The sequence below is a fragment of the Xiphophorus hellerii genome, chromosome 11, assembly GCF_003331165.1.
Source record: "Xiphophorus hellerii strain 12219 chromosome 11, Xiphophorus_hellerii-4.1, whole genome shotgun sequence".
Classification (NCBI taxonomy): domain Eukaryota; kingdom Metazoa; phylum Chordata; class Actinopteri; order Cyprinodontiformes; family Poeciliidae; genus Xiphophorus; species Xiphophorus hellerii.
Genome location: NC_045682.1, coordinates 11,477,092 through 11,500,679, shown reverse-complemented (window position 1 = coordinate 11,500,679; position 23,588 = coordinate 11,477,092). Strand labels below are relative to the sequence as shown.

The 23,588-nt window shown below is 37.7% G+C and overlaps 3 protein-coding genes across 3 annotated transcripts; all 3 read left to right on the top strand.

The window, feature by feature from the left end:
- The first annotated feature begins 1,257 nt into the window (after positions 1 to 1,257).
- On the top strand, positions 1,258 to 9,558 carry LOC116728993 (palmitoyltransferase ZDHHC20-like). The gene is made up of 13 exons (XM_032577365.1): positions 1,258 to 1,400; positions 2,609 to 2,641; positions 2,760 to 2,854; positions 3,428 to 3,548; positions 4,771 to 4,840; positions 5,674 to 5,706; positions 5,859 to 5,979; positions 6,202 to 6,334; positions 6,427 to 6,553; positions 7,218 to 7,304; positions 7,394 to 7,473; positions 8,282 to 8,328; positions 8,411 to 9,558. The coding sequence occupies exons 1-12, from the start codon at positions 1,283 to 1,285 to the stop codon at positions 8,323 to 8,325; spliced, it is 1,062 nt and encodes a 353-aa protein (XP_032433256.1). The 5' UTR covers positions 1,258 to 1,282; the 3' UTR covers positions 8,326 to 8,328; positions 8,411 to 9,558.
- Positions 9,559 to 11,315: 1,757 nt separating this feature from the next.
- On the top strand, positions 11,316 to 16,751 carry LOC116727947 (organic solute transporter subunit alpha-like). Its single transcript, XM_032575646.1, has 8 exons — positions 11,316 to 11,919; positions 12,126 to 12,277; positions 12,426 to 12,499; positions 13,920 to 14,078; positions 14,252 to 14,363; positions 14,450 to 14,596; positions 15,300 to 15,405; positions 15,510 to 16,751. The coding sequence occupies exons 1-8, from the start codon at positions 11,835 to 11,837 to the stop codon at positions 15,668 to 15,670; spliced, it is 996 nt and encodes a 331-aa protein (XP_032431537.1). The 5' UTR covers positions 11,316 to 11,834; the 3' UTR covers positions 15,671 to 16,751.
- Positions 16,752 to 18,379: 1,628 nt separating this feature from the next.
- LOC116728125 (flocculation protein FLO11-like) lies at positions 18,380 to 22,350 on the top strand. The gene has a single exon (XM_032575942.1). It carries the CDS (start codon positions 18,569 to 18,571, stop codon positions 21,491 to 21,493), a length of 2,925 nt encoding a protein of 974 aa, XP_032431833.1. The 5' UTR covers positions 18,380 to 18,568; the 3' UTR covers positions 21,494 to 22,350.
- Positions 22,351 to 23,588: the final 1,238 nt, after the last annotated feature.

Here is a 23,588-nt window from a genome sequence, read left to right as displayed (position 1 = left end):
CTCCTTTGAACGTTTTGCTGCAAAATAGTACCACTTGCTGGTCGTAAGATAAAATGCAGCTTTTACCTTTTACCTTAGCCACACTTTTTGCCTCACATAACAAAAAATAGGTTACAAATTGGAATAAACCTCTTTCAGAAGTTCCAGATACTACAACAATGACTAAGTTTTAGGTGTGGTGAAATATTAAAGCTGGCATTACAGTCCAAAGAAAGTACATATGCTAACGGCTGTGTTACCTACAGACATTTATGTTAACTGATATAAAAACTTTTCTCAGATTCCAAAATGAAATCAGCATTAACAGATAATGTTTATCAGAAGTCCCCATACCCTTGTCCCGAGGGCCCACTATTATTTGTTTTAGATATTTCCTTGAAGCTGCACACATGACTTAAATGAATGAGTTATTATCAAGCTCCTACAGCAATGGCAAACTATAACAGACAATGCAATCACCTGAATCAGCTGTGTTTTAGTGGGGAGACATTTAAAACTAGCCCCTGAGGACCAGGATTGGGAACGACTGGTTTCCATGATTAGGCTGTGCATTACTTGTTATTGACCAATGAAAACGATTAATAATAACAATGACACTGAAAATTTTAGCAAAGCAAATTTTTATTGCTATTTATTCCAAGTATTTAATATTGATGAAGCCTGCATGCTGGTTCATTTATGCATACAATTTTTTAATTACATTTTGCTAATTCTTTAACATGAAAAAAGCACTTTTCAACATGCCCCATAATTTATTACAATAACAAACCAAAGCTTGAACGTGTGTGTGCTATGGAAAATACTAAACATGTGTTTTTTCCCCACTCTATTTGCAAGTAATCCTATAAGAGGGAGGCAGAGAAAAAGGGGGAAAGACATGCAGCAAAGGTACCCAGGCCGGGAGGACTGCATTTAGATCCTTAAGCCCTACATACCCAGGCGAGGCTCCAATACTGAACATCTTTGGTTGCTTGGTATTAAATAGGAACACGTGATATTTAATTTAAAAAAAACAATACAGAACATCTTAGTAATTAAATTATTTCACTTTAAATGGTTCAACATTTATTTTGAGATTGAAAAGCATATGAAAAAAACAAAAACAAAATGCTTTCCATCTGACGTGCGGGATCTGTGGTGGAGTGAACCATCTTGAACTTACACTCTCTTTGAGTAAGCCATCGATATGTTCTGAAGTGAGTCATCTTGCTCTTGTTGCGTCTCTGACCGGAGCATATAAAATCTCAACTATGACGTCACCGTCAGGTACAGGGGATTAAAGATGGCTCCTTCTCACGCGCTGAGGTGCTGTAAACGGGCTCTAAATTGGGTACCTGTCCTGTTTATTAACCTGGTTGTCGCCTGGTCCTATTATGCTTATGTCGTGGAACTCTGTGTGTGTAAGTAACCGACATGTTGTTGAGTGTTTAGCCGCCTTCGGGTCGGGATATATGCGAATGTTTGACTGTTTCATGGTTTTCAACTTTGATGAACGGGTTTGAATTGAGACTTAAAATCAGACCGCGCTTCTGTCAGACCGGGTCAGAAGAAACCACAACAAAAGGTCAGGGAGATAATAAAACGCCGATTTTACTCGGTGAAACACATGAACAGCTCTAAAATATGCATGTAACTATAGCAGAAATGCAACTAACTTCGGAATAATGGGGACATTTTTGACCTATTGATGAGGAACTTCAAAAGTAGTTTCCGTGCAACATTGCACATTATTCAATCACTTCTAGTCATTGTTTCCCCTTATTTTTTCTTATTTTGAAATTGCTTTGATATTTAACTGTTCTTTTTTCACTTTATAACATTTTACAAAGGTCTAAGTTTTATATCTAAGATTTTTTTGTCTCATTTAATTATTTACGTTTATTTTTCATTAAGTCTATAAATATAGATATTAATTCAGTTAAACATTTTAAAGATTTTATTTTATTGTTTTTGTGTTTTATTGCTTTTTCCCTGACTAAACTTCTGCAACACAAAGTCAGGCGATATTTGAGTTTATATCATAGCAGATAATAAAAATTACATGTTATTTGCTTTCGTGCTTTTTAACATTTACTGATTTTTTTTCTAAATGATTCTTTAATTGATTTTAATATACAATTCAAAATGTTTTCCCCATATGATATTATTATATATATATATTTTTCCATTTGTGACTGTTAAAATCATTTTAATGTCCCTTCTAAGATTTGGAAAATTATCTGCTATCCCATAAATAAAACAAGTTTTGCACTGGGCCTAATACTGAAATTTGTTTTTTAATTTCCTGTTATTAATTTTCCAAGCCTTATTTCAGCACATTTTTATTTACTTATATTTTTAGAAACTCCTATACCGTACAAAAAGAACAAAAAAAAAACAACAATCTATAAGTTATGCATTTATCAGCGTAGATCTACCAGCTGTGGTCAGATCGGGGCATCCGCGGTCTTTAGACAAAGCGGCCTGTGATGGGTGGGCCACTGCTGCCCGTGCCAGGCTGTAGCCACATGTAGCGCGAGAGAGGAGTCTGTGTGTGAGATGAATTCATGCATTTCCAATAGCATCCATTCAAATTCTCTGACATTATATTTTGTCCTGTCTTGTATAGATACAATCCCCAAAACAAATAATGCAGAACGAAGTAAGTGCACTCACACACACGTGTTCAGTCAGTGAATTTGTTTATTAATGCCATGTGTTTTATTGGTGGCGCTATGTGAACGATAACCAAGAATAAATCATTTTATTTCCCTTAACAGTCAGCTATTTGGTCATCTTTCACATTTTCCTTGCCATGTTCATATGGTCCTACTGGAAAACGATCTGGTCCAAACCAGCCAGTCCTTCAACAGCAGTAAGCAAATGTTCATTGTTTCTGATGAAAAAAAATAAAAGCTTAAGCAAAATGTTTTCAGATTAGTTCAATTTAATGAATCTATTTATATCCTGCAACCACAAACTGGCACATAAGATTTCATTCTCTTTATATTTGTAAATGAAAACCTGAATGTGTGTATTTGTAATCAGCAATTTCTCTCTGGCACATCTAAATAAACTATTTTGAGGCCAATTGCCTTCAGAAGTCATCAAAACAGCAAACGAAAGTCCACCACCTGCGTGTAATCTAACGTCTGTATAAAACCAGCTGAGATGTTTGGAAAGGGACGGGGAAAGTGGTCAGAGTTTATGGAAAATACAGAAATAAACTCTTCATGCACTCGATGCACACTAAAAGCTTGATTCTCTGTTAATTGCATCAAAAAGAGGTTATCTAAACAATATTGACCCCGGCTATCTGAATACAAACACACATCTCACTTTCGAGATTCCTATTTAACTATATTTAAAAAGGTTCAAGTGGTTTTAATAATTTTGCAAATCACAACATGTCGCTCACTCTCTGACTCCTGCTTTGTTTGGATGTTAGTTTGCGTTGCCCCGAGCGGAGAAGGAAATGTACGAGAAGGAGCAGCGAGCTGAAGTGCAGCAAGAAATCCTGAAGAAAGTGGCCAGGAATTTACCCGTGTACACACGCACCGGTGGAGGAGGTGAGGCTCTCCTTTCTTCACAACTGATTGTGTTTTGGTGTTTGCTGACTATCAGTGCTGTTAATAGAGGAAGAAAGCAGTTCTCCCCCCCCCGACATAAACTATGTGCATAATTGTTAGGTCAGACTTATTTTTTAGGATTATTTTTGAGTATTTTGGTTAATTCAAAATGTCAATAAACCTCAAACATGGATGTTTCAGAAAGTAAAAGTGAGGTTTTGGCATTCTTTAGAGGAGAATATGCACCATTACTGGGCTACTATTATTTTGCAAAATTACTCTGCAACTGAATGAAAGACACACATTTTCTTATCTTACTTTATTTTTATCTGGTTCAGTGATTGTAAATGAACAACTCAGAGCTGTCCAATAAATATTTCTGACTCTTAAAATAAAAAAAATTCAGTCATCAAACTTTGAAAAGATCACTGTTCTTTTCAATAACGGTGATCAGCCTTCCATTCATGGAGTCAGGCCACTTCTTGATCTGTAAAGAAACGTTTGATTGCGCAGATATTGGAACGTGATCTGAGAACAGTCTCAAGAATGCTGCATCCCGCTGAGAGGCTTTTGGTTATTTTTTAAAGTCAGTTAAATCTCTTTTTTTCTTTTTTGGCCTAAAGGGGAAAAAAACTGCCTAGTTATTATCCACAAGTATTTGTAGGGTATAGACCTCCTTAGGCCATCTTCCCTTATTACACAGATACACATCTGCCGCTAAGCTTAAATCCATTAAGTAGTCAAGTTTATCCAGCCTGGAGTCAGAATATGCTGAAAAATAATGATAGTGAAAATAATCACTTGCCTAAGAATTGTGCACACAATATACACCTTTATTACATAATAAAACAGATGAAATGGCAAGCACCAACATTTAGTCTTCCTGTTTAGGGTATGAGTGCAGCTCATGCAGACTGTAAGTTGTTCCTCTTTTTATGAATATCATACGACCTTCCTTTGTTTACGGAAATGTCGGAGGGTTAATTGGACTCCAGTGCACCTTTTTTTCTCTGTGGACTTGCGCCTGAGTAGTTTAGTCTCATGTCATTCCTCCTGCTGAGATTTATAGCACCGTAAAAGAAAAGAAACTAAGAAAAAATCACTTAGCAATTGTTAGACTTAAATGATAAAATATTATGTAATTGAAATTTTTGTATCAGCTTACTAACATCCACTATTTCATCATGCTGATATTATCCTGCTTGTGTTTGTCTCCTAATAGCCATCAGGTACTGTGACTTCTGTCAAGTTATCAAACCTGATCGATGTCATCACTGCTCATCATGTGAAAAGTGAGTCCTTCCTTAAAATGTACCAGGGTTGAGGTTTGTTTTTAATTAATCCGAAGAAGTGTGTTTCAAGTTAGCTCATTTTTAATGTTTTCTTTGAATTTTGAGAAGAACTGATGCGAATATGTTGTCATTCAGGGTCCCTACCAATTTTTACATTTCCAATCTCAGTATCTTTCCAGACCTAACAAGATAGTGTAGGAACCCAGGTTATTTAAATCTAATGTTATGGCTTTCACCTTTAATAGGACTGTGTATATCAATACTTATGTTGGAGTTTGAGATTCTCCAACATAATTAGGAAAATTACTCTTTGAACGTAATTGTAATGACCTCATCTGGAAGAAACTCCTATTTTTGTCAATTGAAAAAAATTTACAGATTCAAATTTGTGAATCAACACATGATGCTAATTGATTGTTTATTATTTCTTTTTGTCTCTGTAAGCAACAAAAGATTGTCGTTCTCACACACTGATAAACTTACAAAACGTAATGTCAAATGTTTCTGTTGTTCATCATAAGGCAAACACTTTCCAATGATTCGGTTCCGAGTATCTGACATCAATCAATGTAAAAAAAAAAAAGAGCCTCAATGTAAATGAACCTATTGGAAAAAGTTTTTTATTTTGTTAGGTTGTAGCGATACAACAGCTTAAATATGTATCAAAAGCTGATTGTATACTGGAAACCTTCTGTGATATTGTATTTTGCTCATCTTTCATTTTTAAAAAAATATATCCTTGTTGTAATTAATGAGTAGAAGAAATATTTAAGTTGGATTTTTTTTTTTCAATGCTCATATCGTTCTGTTTTTCTATATTTCCATTTGTCAAGGTGTGTGCTGAAAATGGACCATCACTGCCCCTGGTGAGGTTTTGATTCAACAGATACATTTAATTTTTTAACATTTTCATTTTCAAATATAATATTAATTGTGTGAAAATAAGCATATTTAAAAACAAAAAAAACAAAACATTCTGAGGTGTTTTCTCCAATTTGTCACTGATTTTGTTTTTCAGGGTGAATAACTGTGTTGGGTTCTCAAATTACAAGTTCTTCATTCTGTTCTTGGCCTATGCAACGCTCTACTGTGCTGTTATTTGTGCAACTGTAGTGCAGTATTTCATCAAATTCTGGACAGTGAGTACAGAAGCTTCCTCTAAAATACCCGTTTAGCAATTCACTTCTGCACGATAAGTTGTTTATCAATCTGATGGGCTGTTTTTTTGTGGTTGGAGTTTGTAGTAATGTTTCTATTAAAAATATTAGGAAAGTGTCAGGAATTCAAAAACATTACTAGAGAAAAAAGTTGCACAAGTGAAGTTTCTCACATCGTTTTCCTTTTGTCCTCTCCTGTTTCAGAAACAGCTTCCGGACACACACGCCAAATTCCACATATTGTTCCTGTTTTTTGTGGCGGCCCTCTTCTTCATTAGCATAGTGTCACTTTATAGCTATCATATGTGGCTTGTGGGGAAGAACAGAACCACTATAGGTAAATATAAACCAGTGCTTTGATTTATCTTCTTGATCCTTCCTTAAAAATTCATCTCTGATTAAATAAAATAATATTTTTTTTTTTTCCAGAGGCTTTCAGAGCTCCTGTTTTTGCAAATGGTCCAGACAAAAATGGCTTCTCCCTTGGCTTTAAACGAAATATAGCTGACGTATTTGGAGAAGAGGCAAAGTACTGGATTTTCCCAGTTTTCTCAAGGTCAGTCTTTCAGTGTTACACAATGGCGAAAAAATTATTGGTGCTATCGCATTTGGGCTTAAAAGTAGTTCTTCCACGGCTGCTTAAGGTTTACAGTAACATTTTAAATTGATCAACATATTTCTTCTTATTGCAAGTAAAAGTGTTTTCGAGTCGCTCCGAGAATTTGTGGAGGCAAATAAAGACAATACTTAAGATAATCAGTCAAAAATATCAGTGGAAACGTAGGATATGTCTGTGTTGGTAACAAAGTTATTGTTAAATAAAAATGACTTTCAATCAAAATCTGCCAGATTTAAAAAATAATCTTGCCTTTAATTAAACTCTTTAACTTTTAGCATGACTTCCAAAATCTTAAAGTCACAAAAGTTTTAAAAAAATTAGATTTGGTTTATTGTTTCTATTTTTTTATTTTAGAGAATTAAAATAAGGGCACTCTTATTCCCTGTCCACTATAAGCACATTTGTCACAGTTTGGTATTAAAAGTAGAAAATTCAGTTGTAGGTCACATGAAGCCTTTCTTGATTTAAAGACATTTTTTCAAAATGTTTGCTTCATTTAGATTGTTTTAATGTTTTCTTAGAGGTACCTTTCTTATTTCTGATCAGGAATAAACATTATGCCTGACTGAAAATACATTTTCTCTTTTTTTATATTCCTCAGTCAGGGAGACGGCCATTCCTTTGTCACCAGATTGGTACACATAGACCCTGAACAAGCAAACAGTGTCCTCCAACAGAACGGAAAAATGTTTGTATTTCTTTTTTTTCCATACATTCAAATTGTGATCTTTTTCCTTTTGACAATTGTTCTAATCTCTGTTGTGAATTTAATCACAGTCCTGTTGCTGGAGAGACCAACCTTTCTGTGGTTGCTGATGATGAGCCTCACACAGAGGGCAAAAGCAAAGAGAAAACTGGTATGCATCTCCTTTTTGGTTTTTTTTTTATTACATTTGTTTTTTTATACAGGTCAGTCTTCCACTTTGCCACTTTTTTGTACCTGCTTTCATATTTGCAAAACAAATAATCTGCAATTCTGTTACATTTGTTACATGTTGAACAATCAGATCTCCAATGTAGGATGGAGCTTGATGTTTATACACCAGGAGAAGTTTGAATTTTAATGTGATTTTAATAGGAAAAGTACTCTAATTTTAAAATAACAAATGTATGGCCTAGTTTTTCAGCATCACTGCTGGACAAAATGTGTCTGATTTATAAATGGCCACATCTGAGAACAGGGAGGAAAACTGCTGTTTCGATTTTCTGATGAGTAAAAAGTGAGACTTCATACTTCACTATCTTTCTCTTTTTATTTTAGTTTCAGGTGTTTCTAGTTTGTTTTGATCAACTTAGCTGTCCACATTATTGTAGTATGACCACACAACTCAATTTAAATAAATTAAATAACCTCAACTGCTGTGTTTTCTACAAACAGGATTAATGGACTGCGATTATTACTTTTTTTGGAGTTTGTAACCAACATCCATTTAGTTTTTGGACAATTAAAAGCCATTAAATAAAGCCACTGTTTTTGTTTTGTAATTTAGATTAAATGCTAAATGTAAATTCTTAATGGTGAAATGATTAATGTTCACAAGAACACATGACTTTGCCATAATCATCATGATAGAATTTATAATTGTAAAAACAATGGGTCCACGGACAGAACAAAAATGGGTCGAAAAAGCTGAACTTAACTGTTTTTTAACACCTTTGTTTCAGATGGAGGTCAGATGGTTGCCGTGACAATGGACAGTGAGCCTTAAAAGGTACAGCTTGATATTTTTTAGCATTTCAAGGTGTTTTGTTCTCTTGCTTCCTTCACTTATATTCTGCCACATCCCCCTGCAGGTCACACACTCCTCTGTAATTATATCAGGGGCATTGCCTTAAACGAGGAACATCAATACCTCCAGGACCATCCGTGGCACCAAAAACAATACTGTTGTCATGACAACAAACTCTCTACAGCAACTTTGTAGACTGCAACAGTCTGAAGCTTGTCAGAGATTTGGGATTTTATTTTTATTAATGGTTTCATCTAAAACAAATCTCTGAGAGCTAGCGCATGTTTTCAATATCTGCACATAGTAACCAGCATACATTTCATCAAGAGACTCATCTTCTCTCAGTATTAACTAAACATTTCAACTCTAAGGCTTCAATCAGGTTCCTTTTGTAGAGCCACTAAAGTATGATTTGATTGACAAGTTTTGAATAAGAGACTCTAACATTATCGGTGTCTGTCACGTGTTATAAATGTTTCACTATAAACAGGGTTCAATTATCAGGGCTTGTAATAAACAGTCGCATGGTCTCAAACTTTATGTTTGGAAATATTTAAAACCCCGTTTTGTTTACACATTTCATACGTTTTCTTCTTTCTAAATGGTTAAGAAATACTCATGATGTTGGTTGAAAACGCAAGAGCCAAAGCTGGGAACATTTGAATGATTTCAGTAGCATGACTTGTAGTGCTGCAAAGGGATTGATGTGACTACAATTTTTCATTCCACTGTTTATTTTCATGTTTTTATAGTGCAACGTTTATTTATTTGAAAGCAAGGGAAAATGCTAATTCACAATTAAATTTGGTGATGAACTCAGAAAGGTCAGGGGCGTTTGGTTCAAGGTGTCCTTGAATCAAAACCAATATGGAAAGAAGATTTTTATACCTCGAACGTGTAAACAATTATTTCCCACTCTGTCCTGCCGGTCCTTTTTTCATGAGTGGGTCAGATAAGTCAGTAATAATTATTCCTTTTAGTGATAATGATGCACAGCTCCTTATGAGTTTTGACTGATAATTGATTTCTAGATTGCCATCTGATGTGAATTGACTGATATTTATGTCTAACTTCACTGACTGAATATTTAAAGCACAATTTGTTTGCTTCAGCTGCTAATGTATTTAAATTTGTAAATAACTGCTTTTTTATTGCACAAACTGTTGATGCGACAATATTTGGACTTGTAACAATAAATCTTATTAAAGCACATTTAAGATGTCATTCTTCATTGTGAGAGTCTGACGTCTTCAGATCTTTATCACAGCGACACATCTGAGGTTATTGACATCCCAGTCACACGAAGTGACTTCCCTTCCTCAGGTGACTGAGTAGGGTTGGGAATATGTATAAAAACTTTTTTTTTGTGTGGGTTTCATGACATCTATGATCCAAGATTAACAAGAATTGCCTAATGGATAAACCTTTTTTTTTGTATTGGTGTATTCAATTGTTTTTCAATATGACTTTGCATGACAACTATGGTAAATGATTTATTTTTAATCCATATTGAAATTCACCACCTTGGCAACCTAGGTAACATTTTACTTCATTTTGATTTTCAGTTAAGGTATTGATTTTTGAACGATTTGAGACTTAAAATAAAAATAACCTTTTTTTTTTTTTTTTTTTTTTAGAAAGTTTATTTCTTTGAACGTGCAACCAAACTCGCTTCATCTGATGGTTGATGTTCAATTATGGGATGTTTGATTAGGTGGAGACCTGAAGATGGCGGAGAGTGTCAAGATTTAGCTTTCGTCAAAAGTAATGTATTTTTATCATCATGCCAATTTATTTATGTACTTATATATACCCATTTAATTTTTACTGGTATTTTTCTTGTAAGATATACTGTATATATATATATATATAACAAACTATGTTTGTGTGTTTTTTTTCCTTGCTTATTTCTTTGTTGAAAAGCGCTATAATGGCTGACTGGCCAAAAAATTTTAAGCAATTGTCTATAAATTCTACTAGTGAGACAAAAGGTATCTCACTAGACACCTTTTTTTATGACAAGATTTGTTTTTAAAAATATTAAATTTGATGTACTTTAGTTAATGTTCACTGGTCTCAAAGTTGTTTTAACCTTTACATACAACTAACATACAATTGGTATCAAGGACTAAGCTTGGGTTAGGTATATGTAGTACCTAAAACTGTAAAGGTACACTTATTTTACACAATTTTGTATCTTTATTTTCTGAAACCCATCATACAACTACCCAACTTCCTTGGATGTCATTGCCATTGGAAGCTGCTTTTGGTAAATATTGTTGCAGGATCGCTGCCCTACTCTAACACACAAACTTTAATTTAATCACCAGTCAAGCCAGGCTGCTAATGGTTTTGTAGACATGTTGAAACTATCTTAGTCATTGCTTTACACACCATTAAAAGAAATCTAAGAGAAAATTGTTTTTTTAATGTCAGGTCCTCGTGTCTTTTTCCAGGACTTTGACATAATTATTTATTTCTTTATTGCATCAACATTGGACTATTGTAATAGTTTTGGTATCAGCAAGTTTTCCATTGGTTGCGATTTGTCCAAAGTGGTACGTTCCACTTTCTCACAGGTTCGCACAAAACGTGATTGTTCTTTAATCGGGACCTTAGCTGTAAGTAAAATTTTATAGATGGCTTATTTGAAATATATAAGCATTCACAATTCTCACAGGCAAGATGTGTGTTAAACTGACCTTTTCTCCAGAAAAAAGGTACATGGAGAGTTATTAACAGGACAAACTTAACAACCAGATAAGGTGAATGGCCCCAGTGTCACTCAATACTGTTCTTTTTACAGCAGCTGCAAATAGGAAGTAGAGTAACAGTTTACACATTGTCCAAGATTTTACAATAATCAGCTCTCATTATTGCTACACTTACAAGTGTAATAGGAAAAGTGTAAAAGGCTAAAATGTTTCTTTGTTTGTTTTTTTCTCTAAACACTTTTGCAATCCCATCACTCATATTTAATGGAACAGTTAAGAATGCTGCTTAATTTAAACTTCATTTGTATTGAAAACTGTGGACAAAATTTGACTCCAAATTATTGTGGTGTAATAAATGTGAGTTGTAAATTGTTGGAGAAAATTACTTTTATGTCTTTATACTCTTTTTATATTTTCAGCTGAAGAATCAACACGCCCTCTCAAAGTCCAGTCCTCCTTTTTAATGCTCCGTCTCTCCCTATTCACTAAACCCCTGTCCTTGATGTTTCCCTAATTACTATGACTCAAGACTGTGAATGAATAAGCAACAGTAACTGGTGTTTTTACGTTAACCAGTGAGCTATAGGTCGTCCTCCTTCATTTCTTCTCACATGCCTGGAGTGTAAAAGGCAAGGTTGTTTCTGTAACCAGAATCTACTTGCAATGTGAAAGGAGCAGCGGATTGCCTCTTACGTTTTTACTTTATATTTTTATTTTTACCACTGGTTCTATTCCAAGCTGCAGTCATTTAATAGAAGTTTCTAGGAAGAGCACATGGCCACCATGGATGAAGCCGTGGAAACCACCGTTGATCCGGCGTGTCTACAGGAACCTCCACTGGCTCTGGACATGCTCATGCGTAAGTGATCCACATTACAACATCCTGCTTGCTGATTATGTTTTCTTATCAACCAGTTTGAGCTAATGACATGAGCTCTTTATTGAACGTTGGCCTTTATTAGTCTCTGACTCTGAAAGTACTGACTTATCTTACCCATTTACTGTCTACTGATAAATAATCCAATCTCCTTCCGCTTCTCTTGTTTCTCTATTTTTCCATACCAGAGCTAGATGTGTTTGGGATTTGCCTCTATTCCATGCTCTCCTTCATGTCCTTTGTTACCCTGCTGCTGTACCTGGAGCAGTGTGTGTACATTTACAAAAAGGTGTCCTATCCCAAGAAGACAATCATTATCTGGATAAGTGGTGCTGCACCAGTAAGCATTAAGGACACACATACAATAACTGAATACCGGATACTTTTTGACTTGAAGCATGAAAAACAGAACACAAAAACAACACATTAAAGTAATGCGGATCGTGTGTGACATATTTGTGTGTGTTTCCATATTTTTTGTGTCTCAGGTCATCGCCACCATGGCCTGCTGTGGGATGTGGGTTCCCCGCGCCGTTATGATCACAGACATGACATCAAACTGGTGGGTTTTCTTTCCATGCCTTTGACCCAGCAAGGTCATGAAGGCCCCATATAAGACTGTTCAGGCCAAGTGGGCCTTTGTTCAAACTTGGACTCTTGTATAAGGCACTCTTGGGTTGGTTAAACGCAACTCATATCAAGAAAGGCAGGTAGTCTCTGATGGGCCTCAAATGGATTTAAACAAAGCTTTATGTTTACATTTCTCAACACATAGGACCCGTAAGAATCTCACTTTTTAGCACTATCCATCCATTTTCTAATACCCTTGTCCCTAGTGGGGTCGGGAGGGGTGCTGGTGTCTATCTCCTGCTAACGTTCCGGGCGAGAGGCGGGGTTCACCCTAGACAGGTCACCAGTCTGTTGCAGGGCAACACCGAGACAGACATGACAGACAACCATGCACAAACACACACACACACACACCTAGGGAGAATTTAGAGAGACCAATTAACCTGACAGTCATGTTTTTGGACTGTGGGAGGAAGCCGGAGTACTCCTTCTATGTAAGCTTTACTTTAATCCTTTACACAACAGTCGAAGGAGAGCAGTTTCAGCAACATATACAATCTGCATTCCTGTAGCATACCAAGGTTGTCCTCTGTGTTTGTTGCTAGAAGACTGCCTGGGGTGAATGACCGCAGAGTAATAAATATAAAAGTCACGAAACCTCACCTGGAGTTCATAGTGTAATTTTAACTGCTTGATGAATCATTACACTCAAAGGTCAAAGCTCAATCTGCATGGAGAACAGAAAGTTTCTCTTGCTTCTTCTATAAAAACCAGGTGATTCAGTTTGAGTCAAAGCCAGTGGATATAATTAACAGAGCACAATAATGGTTTTTTTTTCATAAACTGAAAACAGATGTTTATCAGATTTTGTCTCTCGAGATTTCAACCACTTTTTATCGCACAAGTCTTTAAATTTAAATAAGGCAGAGGATTTGTTGACAGACACTGCTGTGTTGTGGAAAATGATTATTTTTCAAGAGATTTATTGTGGTTTGATGGTTTATGAGTATGTTAATTTTTGCATGACCAGAAGAGATGCAATCATTTTTCTAAATGCAACTTTGAACTTTGGCTGTATCCATAGGGCTGTATTTCCATCCTTGATCTGCTTGCATTAAGCACTCAAAAAATTATTTAACAACAAAGATGAAGTACTTCACAAAAGGGGCAGATGAATTAACATGTACTAAAAGAGGCAAAAATAGTCACGATTTTGTACATTTTATCTCTGTTCAGAAAAAGACATATTTGATTAATTAGTTAGTTAAATGTTTATTTTAAAAAAAAAAAAAGCTTAAGGGAAGTTTCATTTATACATGTTTCACTTTGACCTCATGTGCTGGTTGGATGCAGAAAGCAAGTCAATTCTGACTTTAGTTAAGCATTAGTTGCTAAATGGACTCTTTTTGTAGCTATTTTGCAGTTGTGGTGTACAAGGTTCTGGTTCTGCTGGTTGAGGAGTTTGGAGGCACCAGTGATTTTCTACAACGATTTTCTGGGAAACCCTTCAGGATCAACACAGGACCCTGCTGTTGCTGCTGCGCCTGCTTTCCTCATGTACCAATGTCACGGTACTCTTAACTTTTTTCCCCTTTACTCCTTCTTATTGTTACTTGTTTTATGTCCAACCTTTGTTAATTTAAGTATTTTTTCTACTTATTTGTTTCTTTCAGAGTAACTGTTCTTTCTGCATTGGGCAATATGTTGTTACTGTAAACAATAATCTTGGTTTTTCTTTGTTTAGGGGGATGTTATTCCTGCTGAAGCTGGGAGCTATGCAGTATGCAATCCTAAAAACAGTTCTCTCTATCCTTTCTGTTATTCTCTGGACAAACGGCACCTTTAACCTAGCTGATGTAAGAGTTTGAATTGATTCTCTTCACAAAAAAAGAAAGAGAGAAAAAAGAAGTGAACACTTAAGGATGTTCTTTCATTTTTTTAGCTAGAGATCACTGGAGCAACCATTTGGATCAACCCATTCATTGGTGTTCTCACCATCATCTCCCTTTGGCCTGTCGGTATCATCTTCATGAACACCAACATCCTAATGCGCAGTCTGAAAATTATTCCCAAGTATGCCATGTACCAAGTGAGTCACTTATTCAGATTTATGGAATGCATGTTTTGTAATAAAGTAGAAAACAAGGTGGGGTTTAATGTTTTTAAAATGTTTAGTTTTCTTGTTTTTGCTAGAGAATGAAATGTTTCCAATGCTGACATGTTTCTGCAAGATAATTCAAAGAAAAAAGTGAAGTTAATATTGAGTGTATGCTTTATAAATGTATTTCCTACTACTACAGCTACAAGCTTTTCGGGATTAGCTAAATATTTAGTACTTCAAGCATTACTCTGTCTTTAAGTCCACCCATCTTCCAACTCAGACTAGCTCCCATGTAGTTGTAAGGAAACCATGTCCACAGCATTACACTGCCACTGCAACTTAGGGATGCAATGTTAGTAGCATTTAAAAAAAAAAAAGATTTTATTGGCTCTAGTGGCCTTTATTTGATAGTTAATTGACAGGAAAGCAGTCGAGGACAAAGGCCTCCATATGTGGGTTGTGCTTAACCCCTGCGCCACCACAGCACACCCTGTTAGTAGCATATGTAGGCCACAATATAAATTTTTGCCATTCTTCCTCATTGATTGCTACATTGTAATTTAGCCACAAGTGGAAGATAGGGGTACAAATAGTTTTGCCTGACACTGTATCAATTTCAAGAGCTACAACACTGTAAACATTGTGACTCCATGGGCATGGATATCTGATGAATTATTTATGCCCTTTTCAGCTCATACTTATCCTGAGTCAGCTCCAGACATCCATCATCAACATCCTGGCCTTAAACGGATCCATCGCCTGCGCCCCTCCCCTCTCCTCTCAGGCTCGTGGATCCAGTAAGAGACAAAATCTAAATGTTTTTCAGCGACTTCAGCTGAAACATTACAACTTGTGTCACATCTTTTTCTCTTTGTGTGACTTTTCTGTGTGGTCTCTGCAGTGTTGAGTCAGCAGATAATGATTATGGAGTTGTTCATCATCAGCCTCGTCACCCGGTCTTTGTACCGCAGAATGTATGACCCACTTCCCTCTGAGGAGCACGACAATGAGCAGAACAACAAGGCGGCCCTGAAGGCTGCTCTGGAGGAGCATGACGTTTAAGAGGAAGACGGAATGTCAGCACCTGTCTCTGACATGTATATAGGAAGCATATAAGTTAGAAAATTTGATATTTACATGCTTTGCCTTATGATGTTTAAGGATAGGGTGCTTATTATTTATCAAGGTACGGTTTTGAGTAATTTTAAAAACAATTTACAGGGCACTTTTCAAAGTGAATTGTTTGTAGCTTATTATTTTTTGTATTTAGGTGATGGAATTTTCTTTCTTAATAATTACAATATATGGACCCAAGACAAAGTCCTGACGACTGACTGTGCTAAATGGGGAATGTTTACTTCTGAGTATATTTGAGTCCCCCTACAACCAAACACAAACCCACTACTCCAATGGCCACTTCTCTGAAAAAAACAAAAAAAACTTTTCAGTCAGTAATTTATCAGACCAACTAAAAATTTTGTTTTGTATTTAGTCTTTAACTTTACAAATATAATTTCTTAGATGCCTCAGTTGGATTTGAGTTTATTTCAGATTTTCAGCTAGACATGATTACATTTGGGTTATATTATTGAAAAAAACAAACTGTGACATTTAGTTACTGATCAACCTCAGCCTCTTTTTCTATATATATCTTCACAAAGTTCTTACACAAAAGAAAACTTGTTTCATGGGCAGCTCCGTTTATGACTTCCTGGCGAATGTTGCCTCCCCCAGGACATGCTGCCCTGGGCAAAAAGCCATCTCACTCGTGTCAAAAACAGCCTTTAAGGTTCAGGGGGAAAGTATTTTTGGCCAATCACATTGATCTACTGGATTATTTTTGCCTTATTCCTTCTTATGTAAATTTCTCTCTGATAATTATTAAGTGATATTGAGCAAATCCTCAGGAAGCAGAGTCTTTTTTTGAAGTTCATAAACGGACAACGTTTGGGTTTACATTTGAATAAAGAGGACTTATCTAAAACATATTTATATTCAGTTATGTGCCTGAATGTCTGCGTCAGTAAGAAATTGTGACTATGAGGTGTGATCTAAAATGGTGATTAATTTTGTATTAAAGTGGGAAAAGTACTGAAAAACCTTTTTTTTATTGTATTTGTTCATTAAAGTTTAAAGTTTCTCACATCTGTTTCCCTCAATGCTTTGCATTATTTGAAGGCGGCGCACCACAGCTCCCATCTTTCCTGCAATTTGCAGGTGCATCATAAAACAATAGTTTCATTAAAAGGTTGATTTAGTTCCAAAAACTTAAAACTCTTATATAATCAAATCAGACTGATATATTTCAATATTGGTCTGTTATTTTACCTCTGGTTTTAAGGCAACAGATTTAGGCAAGGTCTTCGATACATCTTGGGTGGTGTCTTCAAATCCTGTTTTAACACAATCCACAGCTTGAGTGGACACATTCTTGCATGGTCTCCTCTCAAGGCTACAATAATCATATTGCTTCTACAACTATTTCTAACATGCTTTTTCCTTTCTCCAAACAACTTTGATGTACTCTGAAACCTGCCAGCTTCTTTATCAACCTTTTGTGGCTTTCGTTCCATAAAGACAGAGTCAGGGACTGTTTACTGGACAAGACTCAACACAAATGTTTTCCCTATTGAAGGCCATGACTTTTGGGTATTATGACAAGACTTTTTTTTTTATTGGATTTATGCAATCTAATTTTCTGAGCAAATAAATGTTGGATTTTTATTAACAGCAAGTAATAATAATCGGAGGGAAGATGCTTGAAATGTATCACTGTGATGAATGTATGAAATTTGCGTTTCACTTTTTGAAATAAATTAACATTTGAGTTCAGTTGACAAATATACATATGTACGTCCTGTTCTCGAGCCTAGACAGTATCATGCAAAGAAACGGTAGACAGATTTGTTCAAGGATGGCTGACCCACTTACACGGGCTCATAAAGGCGCGGCAGAACATGTGGATGAGACAGCAGCTTTATTTTGGGACCCTTTACTTGCAAATCTGTGCCACATGATGTTCCCAATACAACCACAAGAGGTCGCATGAGTTTAACCTCGAAACCTTTTGTTAAAATCTAGTTTATTTCTTTTCCTCCAGTAAATATTCATTTTAGAAGGAAAATCAATCTTTTATTTTATTCTGTTTGCCCCTTTGTTTTAATAATTTAAAATTTATATACAAATCTGGATTTAGTTCAGAGTTATGCCTTTATTTAAGCAACATGGACAGTCAATGGACTTACAAGAAACTTACTGTAGGTCAAATGCAAACTATTTCCCCATTTTAAATAATTGTGAACACAGGTTTTTGGTAGATGAAATATTTTTGCATTTAACAAATGTACATTTGATTTAATTTTTCTTTTTTTCAGAGTATGATTATGTATGGTGCAGGTGAAAAAAGCGACTATGTGTAAGACTTCCACTATTTGCAGTTTTTTCATTGACACTTAGGTAATTTGCAATAATTTGCCTGAGAGATTTTTTTTTTTTTTTTAAATATAGCCAGGTTGCTCAGAAGTCCGATTCTGAATCTATTAATGGAGCATTTGTCTTTGCTGTTTATGTAAACACAGTCATCAGACAGAGAAAAAGAGAAGGCTGTGTTCAGACTGAGCTGATGACAGCCCCTGGCTCCGCATTGGTGACGAAAGCTGCTGAGCTCCTCAGTTGCCATGGCAGCCAGGGAGAGCAGCCAGACAAAAAGAAAAAAAGAGCAAAGCAAAGGGGAGGTGCTTTGGAGGGAGAAATAGAGGAGAAAGGGTTGGATGGGAACCACAGAGGGAGGGAGGGATACAGGAGGCTGATAAAGAAACGCAGTGAGAGCAGCAGATAGTGCACGACTACAAACGGAGATAAAGCGCTGGATATAAATGCTCAGTCTACAAGCTCTGGAATAACAACTGCGCCAAGCGACAAAAGGATACAGAAATAGGTGGGGGAAGATTTACAGAGAAGATGGATGTACAGACTGAAAACACGGACCCGCCGCCTAATGAATCGCAGCCATCTGGAAAAATCAGAAAAGGATTCAAACTGTTTGGAAAACGTAAACCAGGTAGCATTTTTTCCATCAGAAACAAAGGAGACGGAAACAACAAGTCACCTGTTATCAGGAGTAAAACCTCAGAGGGACTATATGAGACTCCCGCTCAAGATTCAGAGCAGGAGCAAGATAAGGAAAATGGAAAAGACGTGAAACAAGAAGATGGGGAGCAACCAGAGGAGGAGGCACTCGGTGAAGATGGCGTTCTGGCTACTGCCCCTGCTCGCACCTCCATCTCTTCAGCCAGCTCGGCCAAGTCCCTTGGTTTCCTCTCGCTGCTGAGGGGTGGGAAAAGAGGAGTGGGAGACCGAAGAGTGCACACAGTGTCGCAGCCTGTGGCTCGGCAACGTCGTGGTCTGAAGGGCCTCTTCAGCAATGTTAAGCTCCGATCAAAGGATAAGGAGGACAAAGAGGAAGCCCCTCCGAGCCCACTTCTCCAGTCATCTCGCACTAACAGCGTGGAAATCATAAAAGAGGACATGACACTCACACCTAAATGCCAGCCTCGTGCTCTGGACAGCCCTGAAACTGAGAGCACAGGGCCTGTCCAGAGCTCAGCAACTCCAAACCGTTCAGCCATGACCCCGTCAAAGACCTCAGCTACCCAGGTGACATCTGCTGAGAACGTGAGTACGACATACGAGCACGTGTCCCCGTTGCTTACCCCTGAACCCCCTCTGGTACCAGGTGAAAGCAGCCTGAGCTCACTGCTGGCAGATATCTCCTCTCTCCTGACCTTTGACTCAATCTCAGGGGGTGGAGACATCATGGCTGATGTGGAAGCAGAGTGGGGTAAAGTTAGCAGTGCCATCAGTGCTGACATCCCTCCATCATCTACATCTCCTTTCTTCAAATCTACCCTCTCCTCCTCTCCTACAACCTCCTCAACAGTCAGCAGTGCAGCTACTGTAAAAGCCTCCTCCGTAGCCGTCTCTTCTTCATCTTTGAGTACTCACTCAGTCGAATTGAGTTCTGACTGTACTCCTGCCAGCACGCAAGGTAAACAATCTCCCGCTCCCACTTCAACAAAATCCTCAACTTTTCCCTCAACATCCGTGACATCTTCCGCTCCCGAGACGATTCAGTCCACAATGAGCGCCATCTCTACCACAATCGCACCTCCTCCATATGCATCAGCCCCTGTGGGCAAAACTTCTTCATTCGGTCCAAGTTTGACCAGTACAGCTGATAAACAGGCTCCAGAGATTATGCGGGCTCCTCAAAATTCTGCGTCTGTAAGTAAACCTGATTGTGTGTCTGTATCACCTAAACCTGTCCCAGTAAATCACAGTCCTCCCATCTCCGTCACCCAACCTCCCTCCAGTAGTAGTTTTAACAAGGACAAGTCCACTTTTTTCAAACCCTCTCAAAGTTCAGTGGTGGGAACATCCATTGTCTCCCTCACATCATCACCAACCTCTACAATTGCAACTACATCCTCATCTTCAGCACCAATCCTTTCCTCAAAGATCACATCCGCCTCTACATTAACCACAACTTCTGACTCGACATCCAAGTCCACCCTGACCCCTAACCATCTCGACCTTAATAAAACAGTTTCTGATCCTGGCCCTTATTCAACCTTCACTGCTACAATTAAAACCCAACCCAGCTCTGCGTCTGTCCCAGCTCCATCTTCAGCTTCATTAGGCAAAATTACTCCCACAACCAAAGCCTCCATAACATCAGTTTCTTTAGATAAGATGCTCCCAGCTCAGCCTGCAACAGCAGCTGCCCCCACTCATGTTGCTTCATTATCATCACTGACTCCATCTGCTGTGGATCGGATGAAAGTTTCTCCTGCTGTTACATCAATTCCTGTGTCAAAAGAACTTTCTGCTCCAACTCACGTTGAAACTTCTCAACCTAAAGTTTGCTCTGCCCCTCCTAAAGTCCCAGTTTCTGTATCCAAGGATCCATCTGGTCTTGCTAAACCGCAGGATTCTTTATTTAAAATTCCTGCTGAGATCCCAGTTTCTGTATCTAAAGATCTGTCTGCCAATGTGAATATGCAGGAGTCTTTGTCTAAAGTTGCTACTTCCTCTGATGAAATCACAGTTTTTGTATCTAAAACTCCTCCTCCACCTGCCACGTCCAAATTTTCTGGATCTCAAACCCCTGTGGCATCATCTGTACATGCCCCCCACCCTCAATCTTTCCCTGTTTCTCCACCGAAAGCCACACCCGCCCCTGTTTCCCAGCCTAAAACTCCTGAGCTCAAACTTGCTTCTTGTCCTCCCCCCCTTGTGTCGTGTCAGATAGATACACCATCCTCTGATAAGGTCAGGGGTTCTGTGCAGGCATCGACAGATAGTCTGGATGGAGCAGGGGGACAGAGGAGCCAAGGTGTGCCGTCAAAAACAAAAGAACAACACCATGAGCTTCCCCCCAAAGAGAAGAAGACACCACAGTCAAAAGCAATGGGTCTAAGTAAAATACCTGTGGTTGGTGGAGGAAAAGTCAGCAGGCAGCCTGTTCGGGAAAACCAGCATGACGAACCAAGCAAGGACCTCACTTCGCCTGTGCTAGAAGAGAAACCCTATTTCAACTCACATAATGCAGGGGGAAAAGATAAAATCAGCTCACCGGAGGCAATTGGGCTAATCTCAAAACAGCTCCAGGAGGAGCATCAGCAGCCTCAACAAGCAAAAGTTCCTACAAGTTCAGCGCGTGACTCAAAAATCCCTCTGAAGCATGGCAGCGGGACTCACGCTGCATCACAGGTCTCTCAGGCGAAAGAGCCCCCTCGTACAAAGATCCCTGTGTCCAAGGTGCCCGTCCGCAGGGCTGGTAATAAACCTGCCACTATAGGAAGCAGCACACAGATAAGAAAGTAAAAATAAATAAAGACACCGGACGGAAACGATTAATAATGTAAATCATCATTTTTAATCCGCATTTCAATACTGTAACTCTTTCTTTACTTTAACACACCAAGAAGAATCAAAGAAATGAGTGAGACAGCATTCAAGCACAAACGAGCATCTCTATGGGGAGCTGGAGTAACAATCTGGGTCTTTGGTGCTGAGCTGGTCGGACACTCTCAATGGTCACACCTGAACACCTGGAACAGCCAGAGGAAAGGACGTCTGGGGGTCACAGACACACAAACAGGGCGAGTGCCTTCTCAAGGGTGCTTTTCCTACAGACTCAGATTTTCTTCAGTCTTTTCTACACTGCTTTTAACTTTTGTTACTCCCACTTTTTGTAGGAACCTTCTGTACTTTTATTCTTTTTGACTCTCCTTCCAGCTACCAGCCCCTTCTACTTTTTCTTTTTTTTTTTTTTTTTTTACTTTATGTCAAATCAGCATAAAATGATTGCAACAACGAAACTCACATTCCACATCTCTTTACAGATTGATGTAGCAAAAAATGTGCCATTACTTTTGCACAAGACATTGGACTGTACAGCCTGCCTGCTCATATGTAACATTATAAGATCTTACTGTGAACTGCTGTTGTGGTCGTGAGCGGAAATCGCTCTTTCCAGAGAAATGGACATTACGAGGCCATTATGAATGGCGACGTGGACGTTTGAGGCAGAGGGAGTGGTGAGATGAGATCTCCAGCTCATACATTGGCACATGTCTGCTTTAAACTCAGTTATTCTCAGATGAGAACAATATCTCTGTGTAGAGAAGCATCTGTGTTGTTCTGTTTCTTATTTAATCAATAAAACAATATGAGTGATCCATTGTATCCTGTCCTTTGCGCAGCCTTAGAGCAGAACAGGAATTAGCCTATTTTCCTGCCTCTCTGTTACTCACCCGGATTACCCCCACAGGAGCATCGCTCCAACATCGTTCGCACTCCAAGCTCACTGACCTGAATAGCGAGCCTGTGAATGTCAGCTCGGATCAGCCAATCAGCTGCAAGGGAAAAGCACTTAACATGCATACCATATTATCAGCAAAAGGGTTTGGGAATGTGTGTCAATGCTATTCTTGGAAGAAAATGGATTTGCTGAATAACTCTTCTGCTTTAGATAAGATTTAAATTTCATTACAGCTAGGAAGGAGAATGTAATTATTCAGAAATTTCCAAAACGGCAAGAGTAAGTGGTCTGGCCATCCCCAAAGCTGCCCCCACTGTAAAGGAATAGATCAGGATTTAAAAAGGAGGTTCTGTTAAAAGCCTATAAACATTAGATAATTCTCTAAGTGTCATTTTGTATGATGGTGCATTTAGTTTGTCACTGATGCCTGACCTTGGAGTAAAGCCAAACTCAGAAAGAGCATGTAAATGTAGCAAGACAGAAAACAAGAGGGATTAACCACTTGTTTGCTCACTAAATATTATTTATCTCCAGTTTTACATTCAATCACTAAAGGAGCATGTTCACAAATACAGTGCATTTAATGTAACACGGACTGTTAGAAGCAGAGATAAATGTACTATATTTCATACACATGCAGTAGACAGTGATCTCAAAAAAGATATGCAAATTCTACTTTGTACATTTCTAAACCGTCCTTGTGCGTGCATGAGATAGTTTACATAAACGCTGATGGTTATTTACAATGTAAATAGTGCTGGAGAGGAGAGAGGTGGGAAGTTAGCTTCCAAAATTGTTTTTTTTTTTTTTTTAAATCATCATGTAAAACATTCTGGTTAAGGTAACTGTCTAATGAAACAAACTAGTATAAGAATATTGAAGCATTATAAAAGTTTAACTGAATATATATTTTTAATTGTTTGTCAACTGCTTTACTGTTACAGCAAACAACTTCTTGGAAATCCTTTAGTTGTTTCATTCTCACGACATGATTCACAGAGGAAAGTCACAGGTGGCGTAACGTCTCCTTCCACGGTTTTCTGTGAAAATAGTCACTGACTTCCTTATGAATAACAATCTACTTGAAACATTAAGCTTAAATGATAATAAAATTATGTCAGCAGAAACCACTGTAAGGTTTAAGAGATCAGAGTT